A 24,405-nucleotide genomic window follows, 5' to 3' on the forward strand; every position below is an offset into this window, starting at 1 on the left:
TGCCAGCTGCCAGGGCTGGGGAGGGAAGGGATCTGCCAGCTGGCACCCAGAGGGAGGGAGGGAGGGAGGGGGCTTCTGGTAAGGCTACACCGGGGCACCTGTCATCCCAAAGCCAGGGTGTCACCATGCCCTATAATTGGGCCTCTGTGTGTGTGATGAGGCCCTGCAGCTGGGACAGCTCTGCCTGCCTGCACCCCTGTTGTGTCCCACCTGAGCCTTGTTTTGCAGGGGATTTGGGATTGCATGGAGGAGCAGGAAGCCTGGGCTGGCAAGCCCTAAGGTACTCCCAGCCCACAGGGAGGCAGCTCAGCTCACCAGTAGTCAAGAGACAAGCACAAGTAGCCCACCTGCATCCAGCCCTGGGGAGCCTCTGCAGGAGAGGGCAGCCTTGTGAGGCACTGGGGGGCTGGTTCCTCCTGCCAGCACACCTCAGCTCCTGTCTGTGCTCTGAGCCAGGCTGGCTTGGTCCAGAACTGGTGCTGCCCCACTGTGGGGATGCTGGTCCCAGAGAGCTGGGCTGGTCCAAAGGACACCCATATAAGGGATATTGAGATGGATAAAGTACACAAGGTCACTCCTCTTACAAATGCTGAGCACCCCTGGGGCATCCAGGCTGCAATGTCCTTCTGGAGTGTGAGCAAGGAGCAGGATGCACTGACAGCAGTCCTGCTCTGAGCCACATTGTGAAAAGCCCCACCATCCAGCACTCCACTTTCATTTTTGTGGAAGGCTTCTCCTTCTAGCTATAGCTGGCATGATCTCAAAGGGAGCAGGGGAAAACATTCACTTCCCACAGGCTGAACCCAGGGAAGAAATAAACCTCTTTTGGTCCCTCTCCAGGGTCCAGAGTTCCAGGCTGTCCTCCACTTCCACCAGCTCCATAGTTAACTCCATCCTATCCTCTTTCCCCTCCCCAGCCTCCACAAAACCCCTTTCCTGAAGAGCAGTGCTCCCTTCCCTCTCTCTTAAGTGGTGCTGCCCCAGGTGGAAGCGTTGAGACACCCGTGCAAAGGAAGAGGCAAGGTTTATAAAGTCCCAGGGAATGTGGATGTCTCCAGCCCCACAGCAAGACCTGCCCTGATGGTGCTGCTCCACCTGTGCCCCAGGCTGGGCAAGCAGCCAAGTGACCTGGGCTTGGCTCTGCACCGGCCCATGGCGAGCAGAGGGAGGACGCAGACCCCAAGAGACCTCCCAGAGCACAGGTCTAACAGACCCCAAGAGACCTCCCAGAGCACAGGTCTAACAGACCCCAAGAGACCTCCCAGAGCACAGGTCTAACAGATCTGTTTATTCCTGGAGAGCACAGTGAGCAGGGTGAGGAAGCAGAGCTGCCGGGCAGGCAGCAGTGGTTATTGCTGCAGGTCACTGCATCCTCCAGTGACAACAGGGGTCTGGGGGAGCAAACTGCCTGCCTGCCTCTACAGGGCAGGGGACGGGCCCTCGCCCACTGCCAGGCTGGAGCCACCCCATCACCCCAGGAGAAGGTGAGGGAAATGGAGTAGCACAGAGAAGTGCAAATATGTTGGCACTGGAGTTCATCTGCTCTGGGCAAAGGAGCCCAAGATAGGAGGAGAGTGTTACCGTATGGGAGGATGAGGGATTGGGAGAAAAAACCCCAACTTTGTGCCGAAGACCCCCATAAACCACCACTCCCTGCTCTCTGGAGGAAGGCATTGCCTCTTGGGTGCTGTACCCCCTAGCCCTGCTGTGGGCCATGACTGAGGGCAGCAGATGTCCCAGGAGCTCCCAGGGATGGGAGGGGAGGCCAGGCTGCTGTGACAGTGATGGCACGGCTGTGCCTGCATGGACAAGAGGAGCTTCAGTGCTGCAATACAGGGTTGCATGCATTCACATGATGGAGGAGCCCCAAAACATTCAGTGCTTGAGCTGTAGAGCTTGACCCAGTGCTGGCCTTAGGCCAGCACTTAGGGCATGGAGGTGGAAGGGATGTGTTGAAGGCCACGCAGAAAGGAGCCAGTAGGCTCCAAGCTTTGGTCGTGCTTAGGAGTGCTAAGTATGGTGCAAGGGCTTCATGATATCCAGTGTGGCCATCCCTCCTCCCAGAAGGCCACTGTGGCTCCCTTGGGAACCTGCTGCCTGAGCAAGGCAGTATGTGCTGCTGCTGCCAGGTGTGGGTGCAGACAGGCAATGTGTGCTGGAGGGGTGGCTCAGCACTAGAGCAGGTGATACCAGTGTCCTTCCCCTGGTGCCCCAGCAGCTGCCCCTCCCTGCTCTGCAGCTGGCCCCCAGCCTGCCACCATGCAGGGACTCACAGGTACCCCGTGCTGCTCGCCCTCCTCCTGTTCTGGGGTGAGAGGGAGCAAGGGCATGTGGAAAGAAGCCCAGCCCAGAAGAGGAGAAGGGAATCCCCTGCCTGCCTTGACCCCTGGTCCACTGGAGAAGATGGTGTGAGGCTTGCTGGGAGGCAGGGCTGGTGGCTCAGCGTGGGATGGAGCAAGGGGGGAAGAGTATCCTGTATCCATAGATCCAAGGGGAGGCACTTGGAGTGGACCTGGCCCATCGGGGTGTCCCAGCTGCAGCAGATCTGTTGTAACTCCTAGCCACACATCGTCAGCAGCAGCCACTGGGACAGAGAGGGAGAAGGAATGAGCAGGGTCCATTTTTGGTGTCCTCATGAGCCAATTTTAACAGCCCTCCATGAAACACAGAGCCTGCAGCAGTCCTGTTTACTCCCCTTGATCTTTTATGGGTTCTTTCCCTACCCAGGGGGCTGGAGGGCTTTCTACACCCACCCCAGGTGCCCCATTCGCCCTAATGCCATGTCCCCTTGTTTCCCACCCCAACTTTCACTGGGGCTGAACTCTCACCTCAGAAAGGTTCATGACAGCAGTGCCAGTGCCTTCAGGGTCCATGCTACGGAAGAACCCTGCAGGGACACAAGCAAAGTGAGCAACACATCTCTCTGTTCCTGCCCTCCCTGCTTGCCCCAGGGCGATCACTCACTGAACATGGTCTCCAGCTTCAGGAGGCAGCAGACAAAGTTGTCAAAGTCCACGCCCATGTCACTGTCTGCATAGCGCGCCACCACCACCTGATGCAGCTTGTTGTTCAGCTTGAAACCTGCAAGGCAGAGAGCAGTCAGCCCCCCGGGGAGGCAGCAGAGCAGGGTGTAGTTGTGAAAGTCCATGCACTCACACAAAGGTCCAGCAACCCAGTGCCCAAGGAAGGGCACGTGTCCAGCCTCAGTAGGAAGAGGGGATGCTCTCCCTGCAGCCATAAATGACTAATTAGCTCACTGATCCACCCCAGCCTCTGCTTTGCCAGGATGGGATTCTGCAGGCCAGAGCAGGACAGAGGCTGGGACCATCTTGCATGCCTCTCTAACTCTGAGGCTCCAACACTTGGCACAGCTGTGATGCAGAAAGCCTGGTGCATACAGGGGCCACATCTCACTGCAACAGGTTGGTTGGCTTCAAGCACGAAATACAAGCTGGTCACTCTTCTCCTGCTATTTAGGACAGGACTCTGACAGCAGGAGCCCCCTCCCCAGCCTCCAGCCCAGTCCCATCCATCTCCAGACCTACCTGCTGACTCCAGAGCCATGCGCATCTCATAGGAGCTCATGGTGCCTGACTTGTCCAGGTCGTACTGGCGATAGATCGTCTGCAAAAACATCACAGGGGACATGAAGGGAGGGCTCTCCTGTGGCCTCCAGGCTGGCTGTACCCCCTCCTTGCTGCCTCAGGAGGGGTGCTACCCCTGTGCAGTGCACCATGCCCCCTCTCCTCCTCACCAGCCAGCTCCGGATCTTGTTCCACAGGATCTGGAACTCCACCAGCCCAAGGCGGGCACTGCCGTCTTTCTGGGGGGCAGAGGGTCAAGGAGGTCAAAGCAGCCAGGAAAGGTAGGGGGGTACAAAGGCAAAGCTACCAGATCCCAGCCACGGGAGGTGAGAAAAGCCTGGACACGCTTGGCCTGTCCAATTTTTTCCCCCAACCTTCCCCTCTATCCTGCAGCATCAACAAAATAAGAGCCTGCAACCCAACAAGGAACTTGAACTAGCAGCCATGCCACTCCTTGGGAGCAGCTGTGCTGCTGCTGTAGGAAGCACATGGCTGTGCTGTCCTTGGACAAAGCTGGGCTGGCCTGCAGCAAAAAGGAATGTTGTAGGGCCAGGCTGGAGAAGGGCTCAGAGGTGCTCCTTGCCTGACTCCCCAGCTGCATGTCCTTGTACAAGCAGGACACTGGCCATGGCTCCTGTCACTTGACTCATCCACAACAGCTGGACAGGATGGTTTGGAGGAAAGAAACCCAACAGTCCTTGTTTCCTTTGAGGGGTACCTCAAAGGCTGGGTGGCACAACAGCACATCAGGCTAAGGAAGTGAAACACAGGAACTTCCTCCTGGAGGTGAAAGTAGAAGGCATGGGGTGGGACCGTGCTGGGCTTTTGGTGGCAGAGCCAAGGCCCAAGCAAGCAGGGGAAGTGATGCCTCTTGCCAAAAAATCCTGCTGCTGCAGTTGAAGACTGTAGGGCAGGTGACCCTGAAGCCAATAAGGACCCTTCCTTTCTTCCTCCAGTTAAACAGCTTCAGCACTGCTGGAGAGCCAAACCCCAGCTCCAAGAGACAATTCTTGTTTCTTGCAGGCTGAGCCCCACAAAAACCAGCCCTGGCCCACAGCACCAGGAGGATACATCCATCAGGTTGATCATGTTGCGGCAGGAGTCCAGGCTGAACCCATCTGTTTTCAGATCTTTGTCTGAGGAGGAAGGAGGATGTTAAGCACATGCACCAAAACCCAAACTGCTGAGCAACCTGGGCTGCAGGGAGCAGGGGTAGGAAGAGTAGTGCTTACGTCTTGCGATGACTCTGTTCAGAATAGTCCGAAGCTCAAAGACGTTGATTTCCATGTCCTGGAGCAGAAGCAGAGTTAGGATAACCCCTTGCCTGCTCTCCACCCCACTTGTGGCCATTGTCCCCCTCCTGCCTAAACATCTCTGCCTTAGTCACAAAACATGAGGATGCCATTACATTTCTTGTAATGTAGGTGTGATGGTGTGATGACGGGGCAGATTTGGGGAAGAGCACCCAGCTGTGACTAAAACTCAGAAGAGTTTTAGTCACAGCTGGGTGCTCTTCCCCAAATCTGCCCCTATCATCACACCATCCCTGCAGGCAGCTGGGCTGAGCCACAGCAAAGATGGACTTGTCTGCAGGATGGGACTGAGTGAGGTGGGGTGAGCTGAACTCCCACAGCCAGGGGTTCAGTCCTGTCCCCTCCCCTCCCCAGAGGGCTTTCCAGAGCTTAGCACAGCCATACCCACCTCCCCTGCCAGCTGCTGGAACATGTTCTTGAAGCTGTCCTCTATGTCATCCTCAGTTATTTCCTCCTGGGGTGATGCAAACCAGAAAGAAGAGGTTAGTGGTCAAACCCAGGCTCTGCCCTGCCTTCCAGGCTCAATAAATGCCAACAGGAAAAGAAGCTCTTCTTTGTTTTTCTCTTCTTTGTTAATTGCTACACCTCCATCACCCCAACCTTGCCAGCCCCTCTCCAGCCACACTGACATCCCAGGCTCCCCCTCCCAAGTGCCAGAGCCTCAGCACCAGCCAGTCCAAAGTGGCGGCTCCTACCTCATCTGCCAGATCTGCCGAGATCTCCTCATCCAGCTCCCTGGGGCAGAAAGGGGAAAACAAAGTGATGAGTGGGCTCCCCAGCCAGCAGGGAGCTGGCAAGGTGCAGGGGGGGACGCCTGACAGACGCGGGGTGTCCCTCCCAGGGGGCCAGGACTCACGCTGTGTCCGACTGCTTCTCGGTGAAGACCCGCAGCACGAAGTCGGCCTCCTTGTGCGGCTCGAAGGTGGAGGGCACCACAATGTACTCGCCGGGGGGCAGCCGGATCTGGTTGCTCACCTCCCGCAGGTTGATGAAGGTCTCAGACCGTGCCCGGGACTGGTTTCGCAGGAAAAAGTCCTTCTTCAAGTGCACATTCTGCATGCCCTGGGCCTGGGGGAAGGAATGTGCTTGTGGACCACAATGGGAAGCACCCACAGGGAGTGGTGGGACCAGCGCCAGCCCCATCAGGTAGGACAGCTCTGCCCTGCCCATCCAGTAGGAGTCATCCCTCCCTCCCACATGGAGGTGCCCAGCTCCCACTGGCACACTAGCCACAGCCAGTGCTGTGGAGCTCCCATGCCACTGGATGCATCAATCCATTTTTGCCCAGTCTTGTGCTTCCCTCCAAGATGGGGTAGGCTCTGACAGCTCAGCACGTACCTCCTCAGGAACCTGCAGATAGGAGGGAAAAGGGGAAAAAATCAGAATCCCAGTAACTGCCCCATCCCTTATAGCTGCAGGGAGCACAGGATGAGGGACATTAGCCCACAGCTGGCCAAAGCTGGTAGGAAAGATTTTCTTGAGGACTGGGATTGAGGTGGGACTGGCAGGGCTGAGCCTGTCCCAGGGAAGGAGCCTGGGGGCGGGCAGGGGTTACCTCGTAGACAGCAAAGCCGATGGTGTGCATGTCACCTCCCACGCGCCGCTCCCGCCGCCGGTGCTTCTGCATCAGAGCCACCAGGAAGCTGCAGGCCACCTCATCATCCCCAGGGTCATCATCTTCTTCCAGCAACTTGATTTTAAACTGGGGGTTGATCCAGAATGTGGCTGGGAGGAAGGGGATGCATGGATGAGACGCCTGGTTCCATCACGCTGCCAGGAGCACAGGTGTGGAGGCCAGAGGTACCTGGGTGATTCCTGCAGCCCCCGGCAGTGCTCCCCCGGCGCCAGGTGCCCTCAAACACCTGTGTGTGCCACCTGCTGAGCTCGTCCTTGGTGAGGGCATCGGGGGTCAGGTTGCAGATCTCGAGCCTGGAGAACTCCCTCATGAAGTCCCGGAAAGACATCCTGTGGGAGGCAAGGAGGGGCTGAGGCCAGGGCACTGCTGTGGGGAGGGAGGAGAGCACAACTAGCTCTGGACCCAGCTAACATTTTAGGAGAATTAAGTGGCAGTAAAATCTTTTACCCTAAACAGTTATAGTTTATTTAAAGCCTTGTGCTGGGTTTGGGTAAGAAGGGATGTTTACTCTTCCTACATGCTTATTTTGCATTTAGTTGGCCTGAATTTCCTTCGAGGGAGGAAAATTATTAACTAGATCAGATGAGAAAATGCTGGCAAGCTCTCCAGTGCTGGGAAGCCAGCTCATAAAGGTAGGTCATGCGCTTCAGGTGAAGCATGACCGCAGGATCTCTCCCTGGCTCCTCTGCTCCTTCTTGGACAGGCTGCTGAAATAGAGCAGCACTTTGCTCCAGCACTCACCAGAACTCTCCATCTTCCATCTTCAGCTGCAGCTCTTCCCTCTCATCAGGGTCAATGTTGTTCCACTCAGAGGAACTGGAATAGCAGGAGAGACAATTAGGTAAGGACTCCTGAGAGCGATTCAGAACAGGCCCTCAACTCCTCTCTTTCTGATGCAAAGGGCTCTGCACACTGTGAGCTTCACCTCAGCACTGCCCCGTGCTTGACTGCTGTGTGTGCAGTGCTTGCTGCCTGACAGAGCGAGACTGCCATCCCTTCTGTCCTGCTTACCCATCACTCCAGGCTCCAGTCCACTCCACCTGACCCCAGGGGTTCCTGATGCGGATGAGTTGCTCCTGCTGACCCCGGTAGTTCACCTGCCAGACACCAGACACGAGAGTTGGAGCCCATGCCACTGGCCAGGCTGATATTGCTATTAAAGTCTAACCTAGGTGACTCACATCTCTGAAGGCCGTCACAGAATAGGCGTGGCCCTTCACCAGCTTCTTGAAGGTCACTGCTTCCATATCAAAGGCACTTGTGATCTGAGGAGAATGGGTAATGCTCAAGTCAATAGGACTGCATTCATATAGTCTTATCCCTATCCCTTCCCTCCACTGTGTGGAGAATTCTCCTTGCTTTGCGCTGCTCCAGCCAAGAGAAGTAGCAGGTAGCAGCTCCCTGTGCTCAAAGACTGCTAGTTGTGGACAATTTAAAGACAGTTTCCTCAGCACACCAAAGATCCATCAAGGAACCACCCAAACTTCAGAATTTAAAAGCCCCGCTCCAGGCTAATTTGCTGATGCAAAACATGGCCAGAGTTATAGGCAGTGCCTTGTCCTGCACTGGAGATGAACAATCCCGCTCCATCCAAAGGAGCCACGTGTTGTGCCGCAGGCTGCCACACTGGCTCTGGAAAGGGAGCTGTGGTAGGAGGGCAAAGAAGTAACCTTGACCCGGTGTCCCAGTGAGGGGACTGCTGACACAGCCTTGGCTGTGAGGCCTCGCTGTGGCCAGCGCTGTGGCAGGGCCCTGGCTCATCCCAGCAGGTCACTCACGTCGATGGAGCAGCCCAGCAGGGAGCCCCTCTCCAGCGCCTTGCGGATGATGTGGGCCATGTTGCGCGGCGGCCGCTTCAGGTCGTACATCTCTGCCACGCCGCCCGTGAAGTCCTCGAAGCCCTCGGTGGTGCTGCCCCCCGAGAGCGACTCGTAGCAGCCATTCAGCCTGAGGGGTGTGTGAGGAGACAGGCAGGTAGCGCACTGCAGCTGCCCTGACACGCAGCACAGGCAGGGCCAGCGACACAGGAGACTCCCTTCCCTCCACGCCCCCACCCCATACATGCCCGCCCACATGCCCACCACGGGGATACCCACTTGGCATAGGCCTTCTCCAGCAGAGCGCTCCAGAACTCGGTGCACTCTGCCGAGTGCACAAACAGAAGCTCCCCATCCTTGGTGGGCAGCAGGTCATCCACCACCACGTCCACCCACTCGCCAAACTGCCAGATCTGGGGGGTGAGGAGGGAGTGGGATGAGCTCAGAGCATCACATGGCATCATCCCAACCCCAGAGGGATGGCCTCAGCCCACCACCCTCGCTTCTGCCACAGCCCACCAGCTGCGGTGGGCCAAAAGCTCCCAGCCCACCTGGAAGTGAAAGATGCCAGCATAGTCCTCCTGGAAGCTCTGTCCATGGGGCACCACGCGGTGCAGGAGCTCCTCATTGAGCGTGAGGGAGCCAATGGCAGCCAGCAGCCAGCAGTCACCTGGGGAAGGAGAGGAAGCTGGTATGAGTACCCATCACCTCCCTAGCTGGGAGGGTAGGTGATGCATGTTTAGGAGCCCATGGTGTGCTCTCTTTGCAAATGTTTGTGGCTACCCAGCTCAAAAAGTCCATGGAAAAACCAGACAAGGTGCAGCAAGCAGAACTCAGGGGTTCAGGTTTGCTCAGCCTGCCCACAGAGAGAAGTATTAGCTCAAGGCAGCAAGGAATGTTCCTCCCTCACCTGGAGCCTGTGTCCAGACCACCACACACAGTCAGCACCAACAGCCCCCTCCTGCAGCCATTTATCTGGACCCTCCTGTAACTCATTCATTTGACTGCCCTCCATATCTCAGACAGCAGTTCTGCAGCAGAATTACACTTTGCATGTAAAAAGCCATTTTAGCAAGCGAGTGGTTTCATGCTGCTGCCCCAGCTTCTCAAATTGCAAGCAATGCCACCGCACTTTTCCTTCCGAGTGATCTTAACCACAAGTGCTGCTCCAGGCCACTGTGCTTTAAATTCTTTGACTTGATTCTCTTTTCTCTTTTACCTTTGAAGCCTTTCACACCTTAGCCTCGAGCCTGGATAACCTGTAACTGGGCTGTGGTTTGACAAAATGCCATTTCCGAGGTTTTAATGACCAAGTGAACACTACCACAGTGCTTTGGGCTGTTATGCACTCCGGTTGCCACCTCAAGTTTGTCCTAATTACTGGGTATATTAAATGTATTCAGCCCTGAAAACAGCATGCTAAATGTGCTAAGATATACAGTACTCCCAATCAAGTGCCCTACTTGCTCTCAGTCAGGACAACACTGTCTGTGGTACCAGGATCTGTTTCTGATGACCACAAAATCCCAGCTGTGGTTCAGCTCTGCTAGCCTACCCAGCCCATTCACACTTCTCTCCTTGCCTTAGTGCCCTTGCCTTGGAAGACACCCTGGAGAAAAGACAAGTCATCACTTGTACACCTCTCCATACCCTTCTGCCACACCACATTCGTTAGCAAGCATTTTGTCACCACCACCACCACCACCTCAGTTTGTTATTGTCATGCAGCTGCCATCTCTCACCATTTACCAAAGCAGAGAGCTCTTTGGAGCAGCTCCTGGCATTGTTGTCAGCATGTGTGAGGCATGGATGCACCCAGAATCTCCACTGATCTCAGCACGGTCAAGCTGTGCACACATCAACTCATTTTTGTGGAGCTTTAACCTAGAGCTACCAGGAGGCACAGGATGCCCCCTGACTTGCAGTTTCCACCTCACTGACTGGAAAGGGCCACCCAACCCTCCCCAGTCACTGCTTCCTGGACCAAGGTCCAGGGACAAACCTTCAGCACTCACCGAGAGCCCCCTGGCAGATGTCTGTCCGTGTAGCACCACCAACGATGAACTGAGGGTCATCCACTAATTCCTGCAGAAGGACAGAATCAGATGCTGCTGCTGGATCTTGGCAGGGCCTGGGCTTTAGCAGGGCTGGCACCCACTGCAGCTCTGACTCGAGAGAAATGGTATATGGTCCCTGTGAGATGTACCCCACCTGCCCTCTGCTAGGGAAGGCTGCTTGACTGCAACCCCAAGGCCATCATGGTAAGGCAAGGCAAGATTTGCTGTATCCATGGGAGGACAAGGCTGGATGACATTCCCCTCGCCCTCACGGCACCAGGGGATATGCACTCTCAAAAGCCCCAGGTACTGAGGGTGACACATCCATGCCATGGCATCCCAGTAGGAGCAAGAACACAACCCACCTTCTTTTGAAGCCCACAGTCTGCTGCCCAGAGGAAGCAGTGCCTGCCAGACACAATGCTTTTCTGAGCAGACACTCATAGGGAACGGCCCTGGGCCCTTGGGAAAGTGGCTCTGCAGCACTCCAGGGACTTGGAGCACTGAGGGGTGCCAGCAAGGCCAGTCTGCAGCTCAGCACAACACATCAGTGCAGACATACAGGACAGGGACGCCAGCCCAACCTGAGAAGAAGCAAGCCCAGCACTCACCGACGGACGCTTCCACTCCACTCCCCGTGTCTTGCTGGAGTGTGGCCCCAGCTCCTTGAATCCAAGGGCAGTTGGGCCAGCTGGGAACTGGGGATCCCTGAAGAGGGTGCCACTCTCAATGCACTGCTGCTTGAGGGCCTCATAGTCCTGGTTGAGGTACTTGATGGCGTTGTGGTGCTGGCCAAGCCCCTCGGCTCTCAGGCGGTCTCTCTCCACGCGAGCAGCCATCCCGCCAAAGGGCATCATAGCTCGGCACCAGCACCGCTGCCTTCTGCTCCACTCCCTGCAACAGAACAGGCACGGCCACCCTGAGGCACGGCTGCTACCTTGCTCTCCCCTGGGGATTTCAGCCATCACACAGAGCCAGGCTTGGAGGCTCAATCCCCAGTTCCCCACCACTCCCACACCAGGGACCTTCTCCAGCAGCAATGCCTGGTGCAGTGAGCCCATGACACCAGAGCACCCCAGGGTGGGCACACACACACCAGGAGAACCTCCCAGACCCCATCCCCAGCAGCAGCCCCGTTCTGAGCCCTGTCCTCCAGCCTGGCTGTTGCAGCCCTGCTGTCTTTAGGGGACACCAAGGGGGCAAAGCAGCATTGAGGGCGGGCTGGGAGGAGGCAGCCCCCAGCACCTAGGTCATGGGTCCTGTCCTGTCCCCGCTAAGCCAAAAGGCTGAGCCGGGAGGAATTTCAGACGCTTTCCAACCTCGTCAGCCTCTCCTCCCGGCGCAGCTTTCCGGGTTCTTCCCTCGTCCCGGCTCCTCCTCACCCGCCTCGGCCGGGAGGGCGTCAGCGGCTGCCTGCAGCTTCTCCCACCCCCAGGGGCCTCTCCCTCTCCTTTTCCCTCTTCTCCGAAAGCCGGCCCGGCTGCCTGAGCACTGAGTCAATAGGGCCGGGTAGGGAGGAGCCCAGCAGATAGTTCTAGCTATGGGGCCAGAGAAGGACAGAGAAGGAAGAGGCGGGACGGCACACACACACACAGGGAGGAAAGGGAGGATGACTCAAAGTTCGTAGACCGCCAGAGGAGCAGCCTGCAGGGAGATACCGGGAAGGGACTGCGGAGTTCAGCGGGGCACCCCGGCACCAGGAGAGCGGGGCAGGACAGACACCGCAGAGCCCCCATCCCGCACGTCTCCCTGCCCTGGCCATCCTCCCGGGGCTCTGGCCAGCAGCTCACGGCCAGGAGCTCCGAACCAGCTTGACACAGCTGCCAGGCATGTCTGGTCCCGCAGCCCTGCCCCACCGCGCCCGCTGCGGTGGGCAAGTCCCTGCTCCCCTCCCGGCGTCCAGCTGCCCTCAGCCCTGTCCAGGCACCATGGCAGCAGCCAGCACTCACACCCACAGCACCGCCCAGGCTGCAAGGGGCCTCTGGCACCGGCCGCTCCAAGCCTCCATGCAAGCAGTGTCACCTGCAGCAGGGCCATGGGGCAGGTGCCACCACCCCCAGCCCACTGGCATCTGCGGCTCATCCTGCCCCACTCCCCAGCAATCTCAGCTCCTGCTTGGCTGGGCTGGTTCCGAATACTTCAGAGGTTTCTTCATGTGAGAAAGTGGTGTAGTCCTTGGGTAAATAAGCCAGGAGCCAGCAACCCACTCAGAGCAGCAAACTGGAATGCCAGTGCTGGCCCACTCCCTTCCCAGTACCCTATCCCAGGGGAGCAGGACACAGCCTGGCTCCAAAGAGGCGGCTTTCCTTGTCCTGAAGGGCTGTGACAGCTAAAGGGAAGGCAGGCAACAGTGAATAGGGTGTAAGCTCCTGGCACATACATAGGGCATAAACTTGGCTGCTAACCCATGTGGCTGTCCTAGCCAGAAGCTTTTCAGAAGAAAAAAATTACCCTTTCCCATGACTCTGCCTGCTCTGGGATGCTCTAAACCCACTACCCTTCTCCAGGGAAGCGCCAGCCCTTCTCTCCTCTATGATGGTCCCAAATCTATGGAGCTCATCCCTATGACTCCTGCCCCACAGCCGCACCCTGGCAGTCTCTCCCAGTGGCAAGGCACTCGGTGCCTGCAGAGCTGGCAGGATGGCTTCTCCAGTCCCAGACACTTCCCAGAACAGAGGGGCCCTGAGGGAGGAGGGATCCCAAGTACAGCTGCCCAGACTGCCTCCAGATCCCACCTCACCACCTCCCCGGCACTTACAGCACAACCTGCCAGTGGCCAGGGAACTTCCCCTAGCCATAGCCCCTGCCAGGTTCCCTGCACCCTTTTTCCCCACTCTACCTACCAGCACAGGACATGGCTGCGGACATGGGGAGCTCTCTGCAGACACGGGCACTGTACGAGTTATTCTTAGCACTGTGGCTCAAAATACTCGGGCAGGCTGTGCTCAGTGCAGACGGAGGTCACGCAAGCGCAGAGCAAAGGAAAGCATTTCAGACCCCAGAATGGGAGAGGAACCACATGGGTCTCTAAAGCAATGGGGTCAGCTACTGACACCTCCCCAGGCTTATGCTGATGGACACTGCAGGTCCTCCACGGAGAAGAAGGGGTGTGATGAGACAAGCCAAGCCCCAGGGCAGTTTTCCACCACAGGTGACATCCAACTCCAATATGATGCTTTCCAGTACCCGAGGCACTTCCGATCCCTCCCAGGTGGGAGCAAAAAGACACACTGGTTCCTGCAGGGTCCCTGACACCTTGTGCACTTAAGTTCGTACTGCAAACCCTTGGGCAGCATCATTGTTGAAGTCTAGCCAAAAATCTTTGCAGACCTCTGCTTTGCCAGCTGCTCTTGCAAATCAACGGAAGTGGGGAGTTCCCTTCCTCAAAATCAGCCCTGACACACGGTATCCTGCCGCATACTCAGCTCGGGGCAAGGCATCACAGCCGCCCATGGCATTCCACAGTGCCCAAGCAGCTCTCGGGCCCTTTCCAGCCCTCCAGATGACAAAGATCTTCGTTTCCCACAGGCTCCCCTTTATGTTACCGCATCCCTTTGACGGATGCGGGCTTGGCTTTGGGGTCGGCAGCGCATCCCGGGAGGTTGCGGTATTCAGTTTACTCGCCGCCCCGACTGGGAAGCCTCTGGGTCTCTGCGGATGCGTTAGGTAATGCAAAAATCCCCGCAGACAGAAAGGGATGGGAGGGGTAGGCATGCCTAGATAAGCTTAGAAAACAGAGGAAGCAGCCGGTGAGGGGGAGACGGACGGACCCGGCAACGGGCTCCCCCCCAAGCTGGGGGTCGGACAAGGGGGAGGATGGGGGGGGGATGGACTTACGGAAGCTGCTGCTGCCGCCACCGCCCTGCCCGCTACGGCTCGGCCCGGCCCAGCCCAGCCCAGCCCGGCTCAGTACAGCCCCGCGGAAGGTGGAGTTTCGGCGGGCAGGATGTACGAGCAAAGCCGGGAGGGCAGTGGGAGGGGGAATTAAAGGAGCAGTGACAGTTTACAGACACTGGGAGGGGATTATAGATCCAGGCTGATGGTGAGGTCTGTCTGCTGTCACACTCTCCCAGCTCCCAGGGATGGGGGGGTTCCGCCGGGATGGGCGTGCTCCTTCCACCATTGTTCTGAGGAAAGGGTTGGGTCCACACGGAAACCGGGGCTGGAAGGAAAAGAGGAAGCAACTTTCCTCTAGGAATGGATTTGAGGGTGACTGCTCCACACTGCCAGGAGCCCAGCGTAGCTGGGTGAAGCTCTGTACTGCACCTTTGTCTCCAAGACTTACTGACCTTCTGGTGCCACGGCTGAGTACGGTGGTGCCGCCGCGTATCCCAGACTGTTGTGTCTCTTCTCCCTTCCCTCTTGCCTGCGGGGACTGTGCCCGCAGCACCTCAATCAGTGGTCCAGGTGGTCAGGGTCAACACCGGCACCTCCAGCTGCCCCAGGCTCCCCGCGTGCCCCGGCTGGCACCCCCCACCCCCAGCTGCCCCTCGCTGCTGGGTGCCGGCAGGGCCCTCCCCGGGCAGGTCCCACTGCCCTGGGGCTTTTCACAGCCACACGGGGGCTGCCCCTGCGTGCCCTCCGTGACTCATGGTGCAGCAATGCTGGGTGGTGCTGTTACCAGCGGGCATGGCCACACAGGGCTTGGCACCGTACGCTGGAGCCCTGCGTAGCTCAACATGGCTTTGGCTGGCATGGCATGGCCCAGCATGGATTGGCACAGCTTGGCCTGGTGTGCCTTAGCCCAGCATATCTGACAGGGCCTGGCCTGGCATGAGCAGCTCAGGTCAGGCCAGCCCCATCCCAGGACAGAGGCTCTGTATTGCCATTCTTTTGATGCCAGGGCTGAACAGGGTGAACCTAAAGGGTGTCACCAGCCTTGGAGCTCCCTCTCCTTCCCTGGTACCTGTTTGCAGCTGTGGAGGCTGTGCCCATACAGACCCACTGCAGCACTGGCATTGAGCTGTGGGAGCCCAGGCCTCACAGGGCACCTGCTTTCTACCTCACCCCACCTTGCCCCGGGGGTAAATCCTTCCTAAGCAGAGAGCAGGTTGCACATGGGGCCAGGAGCCATGTCCCTTGCCTGAGGGAAAGGCAACCCAAACGTTTAAACCAGCTGTAGCATGGTCCTGCTGCTGCAGGCACAAAGGAGCAGTCCAGTCCTGGCCAGCGCCCACTGGAGCTGCCCTGTCCCTATACACAGGGACTCTGTTACAGGCAGCTTGTTCTGCTTGTTCCCATCCTAGTGCAGAGGCAGCCTTGGGGTGCCCTGCTCTGGGCTGTTGCAAGGACTGCTCCATCTTTTTCCCAGGCAGGTTTGCCACAGGCTGGAAACATATGGAGGTCACTGCATAAGGGGGACATTATTTAGCTCTGCAGGAACTGCAGGCAGCACTGTGCTTTCAAAGAGCAAGAGGCCTGTAGGGCCAGGGCTTGTTCCTGCTTTGGGTTTGTGCCCATCCCTGTGGTGCTGTTGTCCTGTTCAGCTCCTGCCTTTTTACCCTTCAGTGGCCTCCAAAGCTGCTTTCACAGATCCCTCTCCTGGGACAGGAGACAGCTTCTCAATAATCCTGTCACAAAGGCTGTCCCATGTCCTTCCTCTTATGCTTGGAAGCCGTTTCCCTAAAACACCTGCAAAATCTCTCTACAATTTCTTTGTTTCCTTCCCTCAAGCTTTCCTTTTTACACTGATGGCTGCAGGGGCTTGGCAGCAGGCACAGTTCTTCTTTCTGTCTTCAGTTTTTTGTTCTCTGGCATTGCCTCTTCCCTTGTCCTTTGGCTGTGGGCAGGAGGGTCTTTTGTCCCCTGCCGGTGCTGCACTGCTGGCACATGATCACAGAGAGGCGGGGATGAAGCTGGGGTCACTTGTCCGTCTCTGGGCAGCCCATGCCAGGCCTCGCCTCTCCATTGTGCCACCCTCCAAGCAACGGCCACTGTGCACAACATAAGGAGCACAGCATGCAGCAGGCTCCTGGGAAGCATGCCAGATCCAGCCTGCATAGGGAGCAGCAGGGAGCATCCTGGGGGCTGGCTGCTTGCTGTCTCTCTCAACACTAAGGGCACAGCTGACACATGAGCAGCATCATGTTTTGGGAAAGTGCTGCTCTGTGCTCCACAGGTTTAGCATGCCCCACGTGTTCCCAAAGGCTGTAGCTGTCCACCCAAACCAGGCGTCCAGGTTTGGAATGGATAGTGCAGGAGAGGCTGTGTAACTTGCTATTGGAACAGTAGGGGTGGGCTGACATGTGGCATATGGCTACCACTGAAATTCCACTACCACATAATTTCCAAACCATCTTCTTCCATTGCAGCCTTAGTATACACAGCTCCCCATCTACCTGCTCTTAGCAGCAAAGTCCCTGATGCTTCTGTAAGTCAGAGGGAAAGCCATTCATGCTGCGAGAGCCTGTGAGCCGTGGCTGAGCTGCGGGCAGGAGGGCAAGGCTTGTGCTCACCCTACTCCCCACCCCACCTTTTGCAGCACGCATGCTCCTGCAGCCCTGCAGCAGCTGGGGTCCTCTCCTCCCAGGTCCCGCCCCCAGCCCACTCCACAAAGAAGAGACTGCAAACAATAGCTCCTTTTTTCCTTTTTTCTTTTGTACACAAATATATACAGGGTATTATACACATCTCTACACAGACAGTGCCACTCAGAACACACAGCTCTCTGTGGGTAGGGCCCCGCCAGCCACAGAGGCAGCCCCAGAGCACGGCCGTACCTACAGAGACCATGGCATCCCAGCCCACCTGCTGGACCAGGAGCAAGGGCAGTAGGTGGGTGTGAGAAGGGAAGCAGGATCAACATCGCCCCTGCCCCAGCCTGCAAGTGGACCGGGAACTCTCAGCGCACATGCTCATTTCATTCCTGGCCGCTACCTGGAAGGGACGGGCGACTCTCACCATGCCCCTTCACACCCATGTGTGCTCCAGCCCCAGCTGAGCCCTGGAAGCTGGTGTGACCTGCCCTCCCCATGCACTGAAGACCCACACCCCTTCTGTTCCATTCACCCTTTTCTCCAGGCCTGGGATTCCTATAGAGGTCGTGTAGGAAAGGCAGCTATGTCCTCCCTGGAGCAGCCCCCAACGTGCTCTCTGTGGGTCTGGCTCCCTTCCTCTAGTGGAAGGCACAGGGGAGAAAAGCCGTAAGATGTGACCACCGTTCCTGGCAGCTGAGGTGGGCAGGGCTGACAGTTCATTTGTTCTGGTCGATTAAAGTGCTTGGAGCTCCTGGGCCAGCATGGGTGATTGAAAAGGTAAATGACCATCCCCTTTCACCTGGCCCTCAGGGTACAGCCCCAGGGAGCTGGTACAGCACCCACAGATGACAGGCAAAGGGAGGGTGATAGTGTCTGCAATGAGCACCAAACAGGATGGTGGCAGGGTTTGAGGGAAATAAATATAGCTAAATAGCAGAGGGATTTATTATTTTCCTTTACATTTTACACAAGGGGAGGGGGGAAGCAATTGAGGGCAACTGATACTGACCAGAAACAACCTCACAAAATGTCTTTAAACGGGGTCAGTCCTTCCATGTGCCAGGGGCTCCAGTCACCTCTCCCACCCATGCTGTTCCCTGCCTGCCTCTGGGACACAGCTATCAACAGGGAGGGGGCAAGAGCAAGAGGTAGGAGAGGAACAACCCCCCTCTCAGGCTGGGTGGTGGCAGGGGAGCCTACACCCATCAGGGCAGGTGAAGAAAGTCAGCACAGTCTTATGAGGCTTTCATGCTCCTGAAGGTGGTGGCTCCAGACTTGGCTGGAGACAGCTCCTAGGGGCTGCTCTCCCAGGGCTCCCTCCCTCTCTCACCACCTCAGCTGGGGGAAGACCCTGCAGCAGCTCAGGGAAGGAAGCCCATGGGGCCTCATTGCAACGAGGCAGTGCTGATCTAGCAGGGTGTTGAGGGCCTGTAGCCTGAGACCCTTTCTCCCCTCTCCCTAGCACCCAGGAGACCCCCACTCAGCCTCCCCACCCCCAAGCCTGAACCTGCTGTTCAGACACAGGGCAGCAGAAGGGGGGCTGCAGTACCACATGGGGGTCAGGTTGATTTGTTTGAAAGGGGAGTAAAATGTGCAAAGAAAAATGCCACTTTAAATGATGCTGCAAACCCCTGCCTGTGCCCCTGGGAGAGGAGGGAACAGGACCTGGGGGAGAGGCTGCCTGCGCCTCCTCCTGCTCACGAGAAATGCCCTCAGCACCCCTCACCCTGCGAGGGCCTATCTAGCTCATGTCAACCCAGTGCCCCTTCCCTGGTGTGATGCCACCCTTGACCACAAAGTCAGGGTCACCGTCACCATCCCTGTGGTGAGGGGGAAGCCTGTCCCCACCCCTGGGCCTGGACCAGCTCCTGGGATGCCACACCAACTGGATGCTGGAAGCAGTTGAGAAAGGGCACAGGCAGGCACAGGGAGAAGGTGCAACAAAAGCCAACCCCACTCTGGGTGGGGTTTCCAATAAACTGACTGAAATTTTTCATTCATCACCTTCCTGTAAATCTAATAAATTATTAGTGTTTCTCACCAGAAAGACAGGGGATACAGTTGCCTGCTCAGAAGACCCCAAATGTTCCCCTTATGCCCCTTCCCACAAAGCACCCAGCTTTCCTCCTCCCTGCAGGTCCAGGGCAGCACCGCGGGGGTTATGGCCCCCTCCTCCCCAGCCTCTGGGAGTCTGGGGTCCAGGGATGCTTTGAAGAAGGTAGCTAGTAAAGAGCATGCCTGCTGAGCAGCCGGGCTGGTGCAGGGGTGGAGGGGTAGGGAGATGGAGAGCTTGCAGCAGGGCCCCTGCCCTCACTGAAGGCAGCAGCCCTGGGGGCGGGAGGGCGAGGGCAGCAGCCAGCACCCTCAGGCGCCTCTTCCCAGGTCTCCGTGCGCACAGCCTGCCCTGCTCCTGGGCCTCCTTCCCCTCCCGCCCTTTGAGGTCCCTACTGGTGGATCTCATTCTCTATCAGGCTGTCCTCACACGACTGGAAATCTGTGTCATTCATGCCGTCTGCGTTGATGAGCTCCTCATCCTGCGATCCCTGCTCCTCCGACTCTGTTACTTCGCCCTCCGGCGAGGAGTCCTGCAGCACTTGGGCGATGTACTTCTGTCAGGGGCAGGCAAGGGGCAGGGAGAGAGCAGAAACACACGTGAGCCTAGGGAACTTCTGCAGGAAGCAGAGCACAACACACTAAGCACCATGCAAGAGGCTGAGCGTGGGGATATGCTGGGAGGGCAAGGAAGAGTCCAGACTCCATGGAATATACCAGGAAAGGGTATACCAGGAGTGGGGCTTGGCCCTGAAACACTGGATGTGTTTCAATCCCCAGCAGCCTGGGACAGGGCATCTGGGCCAGCAACAAATGTGGCTTCTCAGGCTCTTTGGAGCCCATGTGAACTGGAAGACAGCACTTCCTTTTTGGCTAGTAGATGTGTCTTAAAGCTCTGCCTGCCTCTTATAAGGATTCTCCTTTTGGCAAAATGTTGCTCTCTTAGCTGTCTGGAACCTAGGAGGGAGCCCGGATTACATGTGCACACCCCAGCCCTGCTCTCCTGAGGAAGCAGGAGGCTCTGCTTTACCCCATCTCTGCAGCCCTCCATAGATCCCCACTACAAAAAACGTGTGGAAGGAAGCAGTTGGAGTGAGCCAGCTGAGCCAAGGTGAAGCTCCAAAAACTGACTCTGGGGGTCTCAGAACGTTGGACAGGGGAGAGGAGAGTCCCCAAAGCACTTCCATGGCCTTCAAGGCAATGTCCACAGAGATGCCTTTGTGTTGGCACTAGGACAAGCCTGGTGGGTGACAGCCTCTGCTGGCGTGCAAGCGTGCAAAGATGCAGAATGAGAAGGGAGACTGACCCGGCTGGATTCACCGTCCCAGCCGAAAGAGAGACGGAAAGTAAATGCACAGCATCTGAGGAGCAGCGGGAAAGAGGTGTGTGTGTGGGGGTTACACTTCACCGAAAGCAGGTGAGGGGCACAGTGCCCAGCAGTTGCCTCCCACCCTCACTGGGAGGATCCAGGTGCTGACTCAGAAAAATGAAAAGTGAGGAGTGAGGCACTCAGACAGGGAGTTACCTCCCCCTTTCCAAACTCAGGCAAGGAGTGTGCCAGGGCACAGAAGTGGGGATAGTGACTCACAGCTGATTTGGGAGCCGGCAGAGTGGTGGCAGGTCTCCCATTCTGCCTGTTGTCTATGGCATCCACTTCTGTGTGGTCAATCTGGAGAGAAAAGGAGAAATTGAGACTGCCAGGGCAACATATTTGCAGTCCCACCTCAGCAATATACAGGCAGCACAGACAGCCTCAGGACTATCCATCCCCTCTGTGAAGTCAGGGTTGACAGGCTCTGCTGAAGAGCAGGTTGGGACCCCTCAGAGCTCCTGCTGCTTTGTGGTTGAGCTGTGCTACCAAGGAGAAGGGTCCTGCAGCCAGCCATTCTGCCTCACCTTGTAGTTGTGAGCGCTGAGGTATTTGAAGTGCCCAAAGCAGACGTGACACAGGCAGATCACAATGGTGATCACGAGGACCACAAAGGTGAACATGGAAGTGGGGGCCAGGAACCCTGAGGCAAAGGACAACCAAAGCGTCAGTGTCAAAAGGACCGTAACCATGCTCTGTGGCTGGAGGCTGCCAGGATCAGAGCCTGGCCAGGGAAGTGGCTCAGTAGGAGGCTAAGGGCTGGCATCCCAGCCCAGTGCTCACCTGTGCGCACTGTGGAGAAGAAGAGAAGCCAGAAGAGGCAGAGGATGGGGGCTGCCACTACCTGATTCACAGCCCCTGAATGGATCTTCTTGTCCAGCTTGGCAGGCAGGTAAGCATAATACAGGTTGTACCGGTCCACCAGGTGCTTCAGCAGCATGTACATGAGCCCTGGGAGAAGAAGAAGAAACCCAGACGAGTGGGGCATCAGCCTCTTTGCTGGACTGAGAGGGAATATCTCTCCCACATCAGCCTTCTTGCCTCCCCTCCATCTCTGGTACAGGGAGGCAGAGGGGTATTGCTTACCAAAAGGGACAATGATGGGGCAGGTGATGCTGTATGTCATGACTACAGTGAAGACACACATCATCCAGGCGTAAGCAGCCCCAAACTGGAACTCGTAGGCCTGGTGCTGCAGGAGGGAATGGAGACCCATCAGCAGGAGGACCCTGAGAGCTGAGTGGGTATATGCAACACACCCAGCTCTATGCACAGCACCGGGCGAGCCCCATCAGGGCCCCACTGCAGCACTCCCCTCCCTGGGTGCGGCCACAACCCATCCCTCAGCCCCGCTACATACTCGTTTGACGTTCCTCCGCTCGGCCGCCGAGCGGGCCAGGCAGAGGCGTATCATGTACATGAGCAAACCAGGGATGCGCAGCAGGTCCATGGCGTTCCCGATGAAGGCGGAGGCGATAACGTAGTTGACAAAGAAAGCCCCATTGTCTGGCAGGAACACACACCTGGGGAGACGCAGCAAGAGCAGGCTGCAAGGGGTGCTCCCTCCTTGCAGGGCAGCAGCTGGGAGTCCCCATAACCTCTGGATGCCAACAAGAACCTCCTCCCATTGTAAACAAAGCCTTTCTGCTCAACGCCACTTACTCAAATCGTACGGTAGCTTCAGCGAGGAATTTTTTGTCGAACAACCAGCGGAAAAAGACATCCAAGCTGTGGGGGAAGAAGGCAAGAAGAAAAGGTGAACCATCAGAAGCAGCAACAGACAGAAATGCACATATGTAGAAGCTGCTCTAGGAGGATCCAAAGCTCTGACCATAGACTGTGTTGCTCCCTGTGGAGTGTGTCACCAGCAATTATGTAAACTGGACATTGGGAAAAAATAAAATGGAACAAAACAATGCAACACTCAAAAAGGGATTTAAAGCTTCCTATTAATGTATGTTTTTATCCCTTTACTCTGATCCTATCAGTATTTTTCCTCTCTCCTCTGTTTGGGCACAACATCCATGTAAGGAACAGATGACTGACTCTACAGAAGAAATTGGTTATGTACAAGGTACCCTCCAACAAGAGATTTAAAAAATCCCTTAGAAGAAACAAATCCCATTTTTCTCCATTTTGATTTTTCAATATAAAACTATACAATCCTTTGACACTGGTGGAGTGCAGAGCTCAACAGGCAACAGCAGAGGGATTGACTCCTCAGGAAAGTGTGGTCTCTTTTGTGGTCAAAATGCAAACATTCTGAGAGCATTCAACTCCCCAAGATGCAAATTTACATGCAACAAGGCTTTTTTAATCTCTGTTGCAAACATGTAGTCACCCAGTGGGATGAAGGACTATTCTTCTGCCACTATCAGATGGTTTGTCTTATTCTCTAGATTTGTCTGACATCACCACTGAGGGGTTGTATCTCAAATATGGAATTTAGGTGGGATCTTAAAGATCCCTGCCCCCACAATGTGTAAAGAATGAAGTAGCACAGTTAAAGTTCCCTGCCCCCCATCCACTCCCCATATTTTTCTTCCTCACACTGTTCCCCTACTTGGCCCCTGTTCAGCACTAGAGCCCACACCAATGGCTGGCAGGTGATGCATCAGTGTTTCCTACAGGGCAATTTATAAACTGCAGGAAGATTTGAGGCATACATCCAAAGAGATGAGCACTTCTGTACCAAACTATCCCACCCAGCCAAGCAGCATAACATATTCAAGTTCTGGCTTAAAGGAAGAATTCACTAGTTTTGTGCAAAATTTGGACTGCACACTGAGCACAGAGGTGGAGAATGCCTCCTTCACCAGAAAATGTCAAGCAGACTTTTCACATGTACTCATCTACCATGCCAAATTTTGCTGCTTTATTTGTAACATCATGGCACATGTCAATCTGCAGATTGAGTCAGTAAAGTCCTAGAGACTGAGTCATGTATGGTCTGGTCTGCTCTCCCTCAACTAAAATTAAATATCAGTCTCCCAAGGGGATGGTGGCCAGGGCACCAGTTCAGTGAGGAAAGGATGTTGTAAAAAGAAGAGAAGAATCAGGCATGCATCTCAACCCCTTCTGTGCTCCACATCTTTGTACCTGCCTACCCTTCCCACAACTCCTACCTGCTCAGGCCCAGAGATGGCAGCAGCAAGACCATGAAGATGAGGAAGGTGTAACACTTGTGCATGGTTGTCCTGTTCTCTCCAGACCTGAGGACAGAGAGGCTGTTAACCTTTCACCCCACCAGTCACCATTGGAAACTGTGCTTCCAATGGCTTTTCATCAGTAAGCGCTTCCCAATGTCTAATCTAAATCCCACCCTGTCCATTCCTAGTACACATCCCCTTTCCCTCCAGCATATTTGAAAGCTGTTATCGGGTCTCCGTTCCTTTCCCCTTTGTCTCACGGGCTCTGCAATCATCTTCCCTGACCTGCAATCCTGAGAGCTGGTGACACCCTCCCCACCAGTCCCTGCAACACAGACCAGAAAACAAAGGTTACATTGAGTGTCCTGTGGAGAAAGTGCCTCACAAGCAGCAGGCTTCTAGTGCTCTGCATTTCAAATGCCTTCCCTGTGGCCAGAAGCCAGAGCAACTAAAATGATTTTCCCTTGGAACTGCTACATCTTACACATGGTACAGGCACACCACCCCTGCCTGCTCACCTGAGCCAAGACTTCCCTTGCTACTAGCTTTTCTCATAGTGACCAGCCCCAACTCCTCCCAGCATTCTTCTTCTTGTAGACCTGTCAAGCTCTGCTCAGACAACCACGCTGCACAACAGCAGCTAAAGACTGGCAGGACAACTGTCCACAGCAGTCCTCAGGTGCCCAAGAGGTGCAACATAACACCATGCTGGAGTGGAAGACAGAAGTTCAAGCAGAAAGATCCAGCCCATAGCTTTATGTAGTGAGAAGCATCCAGCAGCCAATAAGCTCACTAAGAAGATAAGAAGAGGTGCTGGCTGTCCTTACCTGGTCCAGTGTGCTTCGAAGAAGGCAGAGTAGTATACAATGGTGGGCAGAAGAGCAGAGAAGCACCACAGCAGCAGGGTGGGGAAGAACTGGGTGATGATTGGGTTCTGCAACAAGGCAGAGAA

The 24,405-nt window shown here is 56.2% G+C and overlaps 2 protein-coding genes across 5 annotated transcripts in view; both read right to left on the minus strand.

Moving 5' to 3' along the window:
* Positions 1 to 1,273: 1,273 nt before the first annotated feature.
* On the minus strand, positions 1,274 to 14,323 carry CAPN11 (calpain 11). Of its 2 annotated transcripts, none has more exons than XM_036380440.2 (22): positions 14,245 to 14,323; positions 11,019 to 11,301; positions 10,366 to 10,435; positions 8,902 to 9,020; positions 8,630 to 8,763; positions 8,312 to 8,480; positions 7,715 to 7,798; positions 7,545 to 7,630; positions 7,275 to 7,349; positions 6,702 to 6,862; positions 6,453 to 6,622; positions 6,236 to 6,247; positions 5,754 to 5,965; positions 5,593 to 5,632; positions 5,286 to 5,351; positions 4,817 to 4,874; positions 4,656 to 4,720; positions 3,755 to 3,823; positions 3,546 to 3,624; positions 2,965 to 3,081; positions 2,829 to 2,887; positions 1,274 to 2,584 (listed from the first exon to the last, which is right to left on the minus strand). In XM_036380440.2, the coding sequence occupies exons 2-22, from the start codon at positions 11,262 to 11,264 to the stop codon at positions 2,558 to 2,560; spliced, it is 2,118 nt and encodes a 705-aa protein (XP_036236333.1). In that variant the 5' UTR covers positions 11,265 to 11,301; positions 14,245 to 14,323; the 3' UTR covers positions 1,274 to 2,557. The 2 variants fall into 2 exon arrangements, with proteins under 2 accessions (XP_036236333.1, XP_036236334.1); XM_036380441.2 differs by lacking the exon at positions 14,245 to 14,323 and adding an exon at positions 13,251 to 13,292.
* Positions 14,324 to 16,983: 2,660 nt separating this feature from the next.
* Positions 16,984 to 24,405, minus strand: part of TMEM63B (transmembrane protein 63B) — a 48,994-nt gene continuing 41,572 nt past the window's right edge. For all 3 annotated transcript variants that reach the window (XM_054514249.1, XM_036381135.2, XM_054514248.1), the window contains 9 exons: positions 24,281 to 24,387; positions 23,430 to 23,516; positions 21,967 to 22,032; positions 21,665 to 21,827; positions 21,391 to 21,496; positions 21,088 to 21,255; positions 20,832 to 20,947; positions 20,524 to 20,604; positions 16,984 to 19,492 (listed from right to left, as the gene is read on the minus strand). In XM_054514249.1, coding sequence (XP_054370224.1) covers positions 19,328 to 19,492; positions 20,524 to 20,604; positions 20,832 to 20,947; positions 21,088 to 21,255; positions 21,391 to 21,496; positions 21,665 to 21,827; positions 21,967 to 22,032; positions 23,430 to 23,516; positions 24,281 to 24,387 — 1,059 coding nt within the window. In that variant the 3' untranslated portion in view covers positions 16,984 to 19,327. The remainder of the gene's footprint in view (positions 19,493 to 20,523; positions 20,605 to 20,831; positions 20,948 to 21,087; positions 21,256 to 21,390; positions 21,497 to 21,664; positions 21,828 to 21,966; positions 22,033 to 23,429; positions 23,517 to 24,280; positions 24,388 to 24,405) is intronic.

The sequence above is a fragment of the Molothrus ater genome, chromosome 3 (assembly GCF_012460135.2).
Source record: "Molothrus ater isolate BHLD 08-10-18 breed brown headed cowbird chromosome 3, BPBGC_Mater_1.1, whole genome shotgun sequence".
Classification (NCBI taxonomy): domain Eukaryota; kingdom Metazoa; phylum Chordata; class Aves; order Passeriformes; family Icteridae; genus Molothrus; species Molothrus ater.

Bases quoted from the DNA above. Each gene is read 5' to 3' on its own strand.
- CAPN11 (XM_036380440.2), bottom strand. From the start codon at position 11,264: ATGATGCCCTTTGGCGGGATGGCTGCTCGCGTGGAGAGAGACCGCCTG. The intron at 8,764-8,901 runs GTGGGCTGGGAG...CTCACCCCCCAG, and splicing joins CTGGCATCTTTCACTTCCAG to ATCTGGCAGTTTGGCGAGTG. The intron at 5,352-5,592 runs GTAGGAGCCGCC...GCATCACCCCAG, and splicing joins CGGCAGATCTGGCAGATGAG to GAGGAAATAACTGAGGATGA.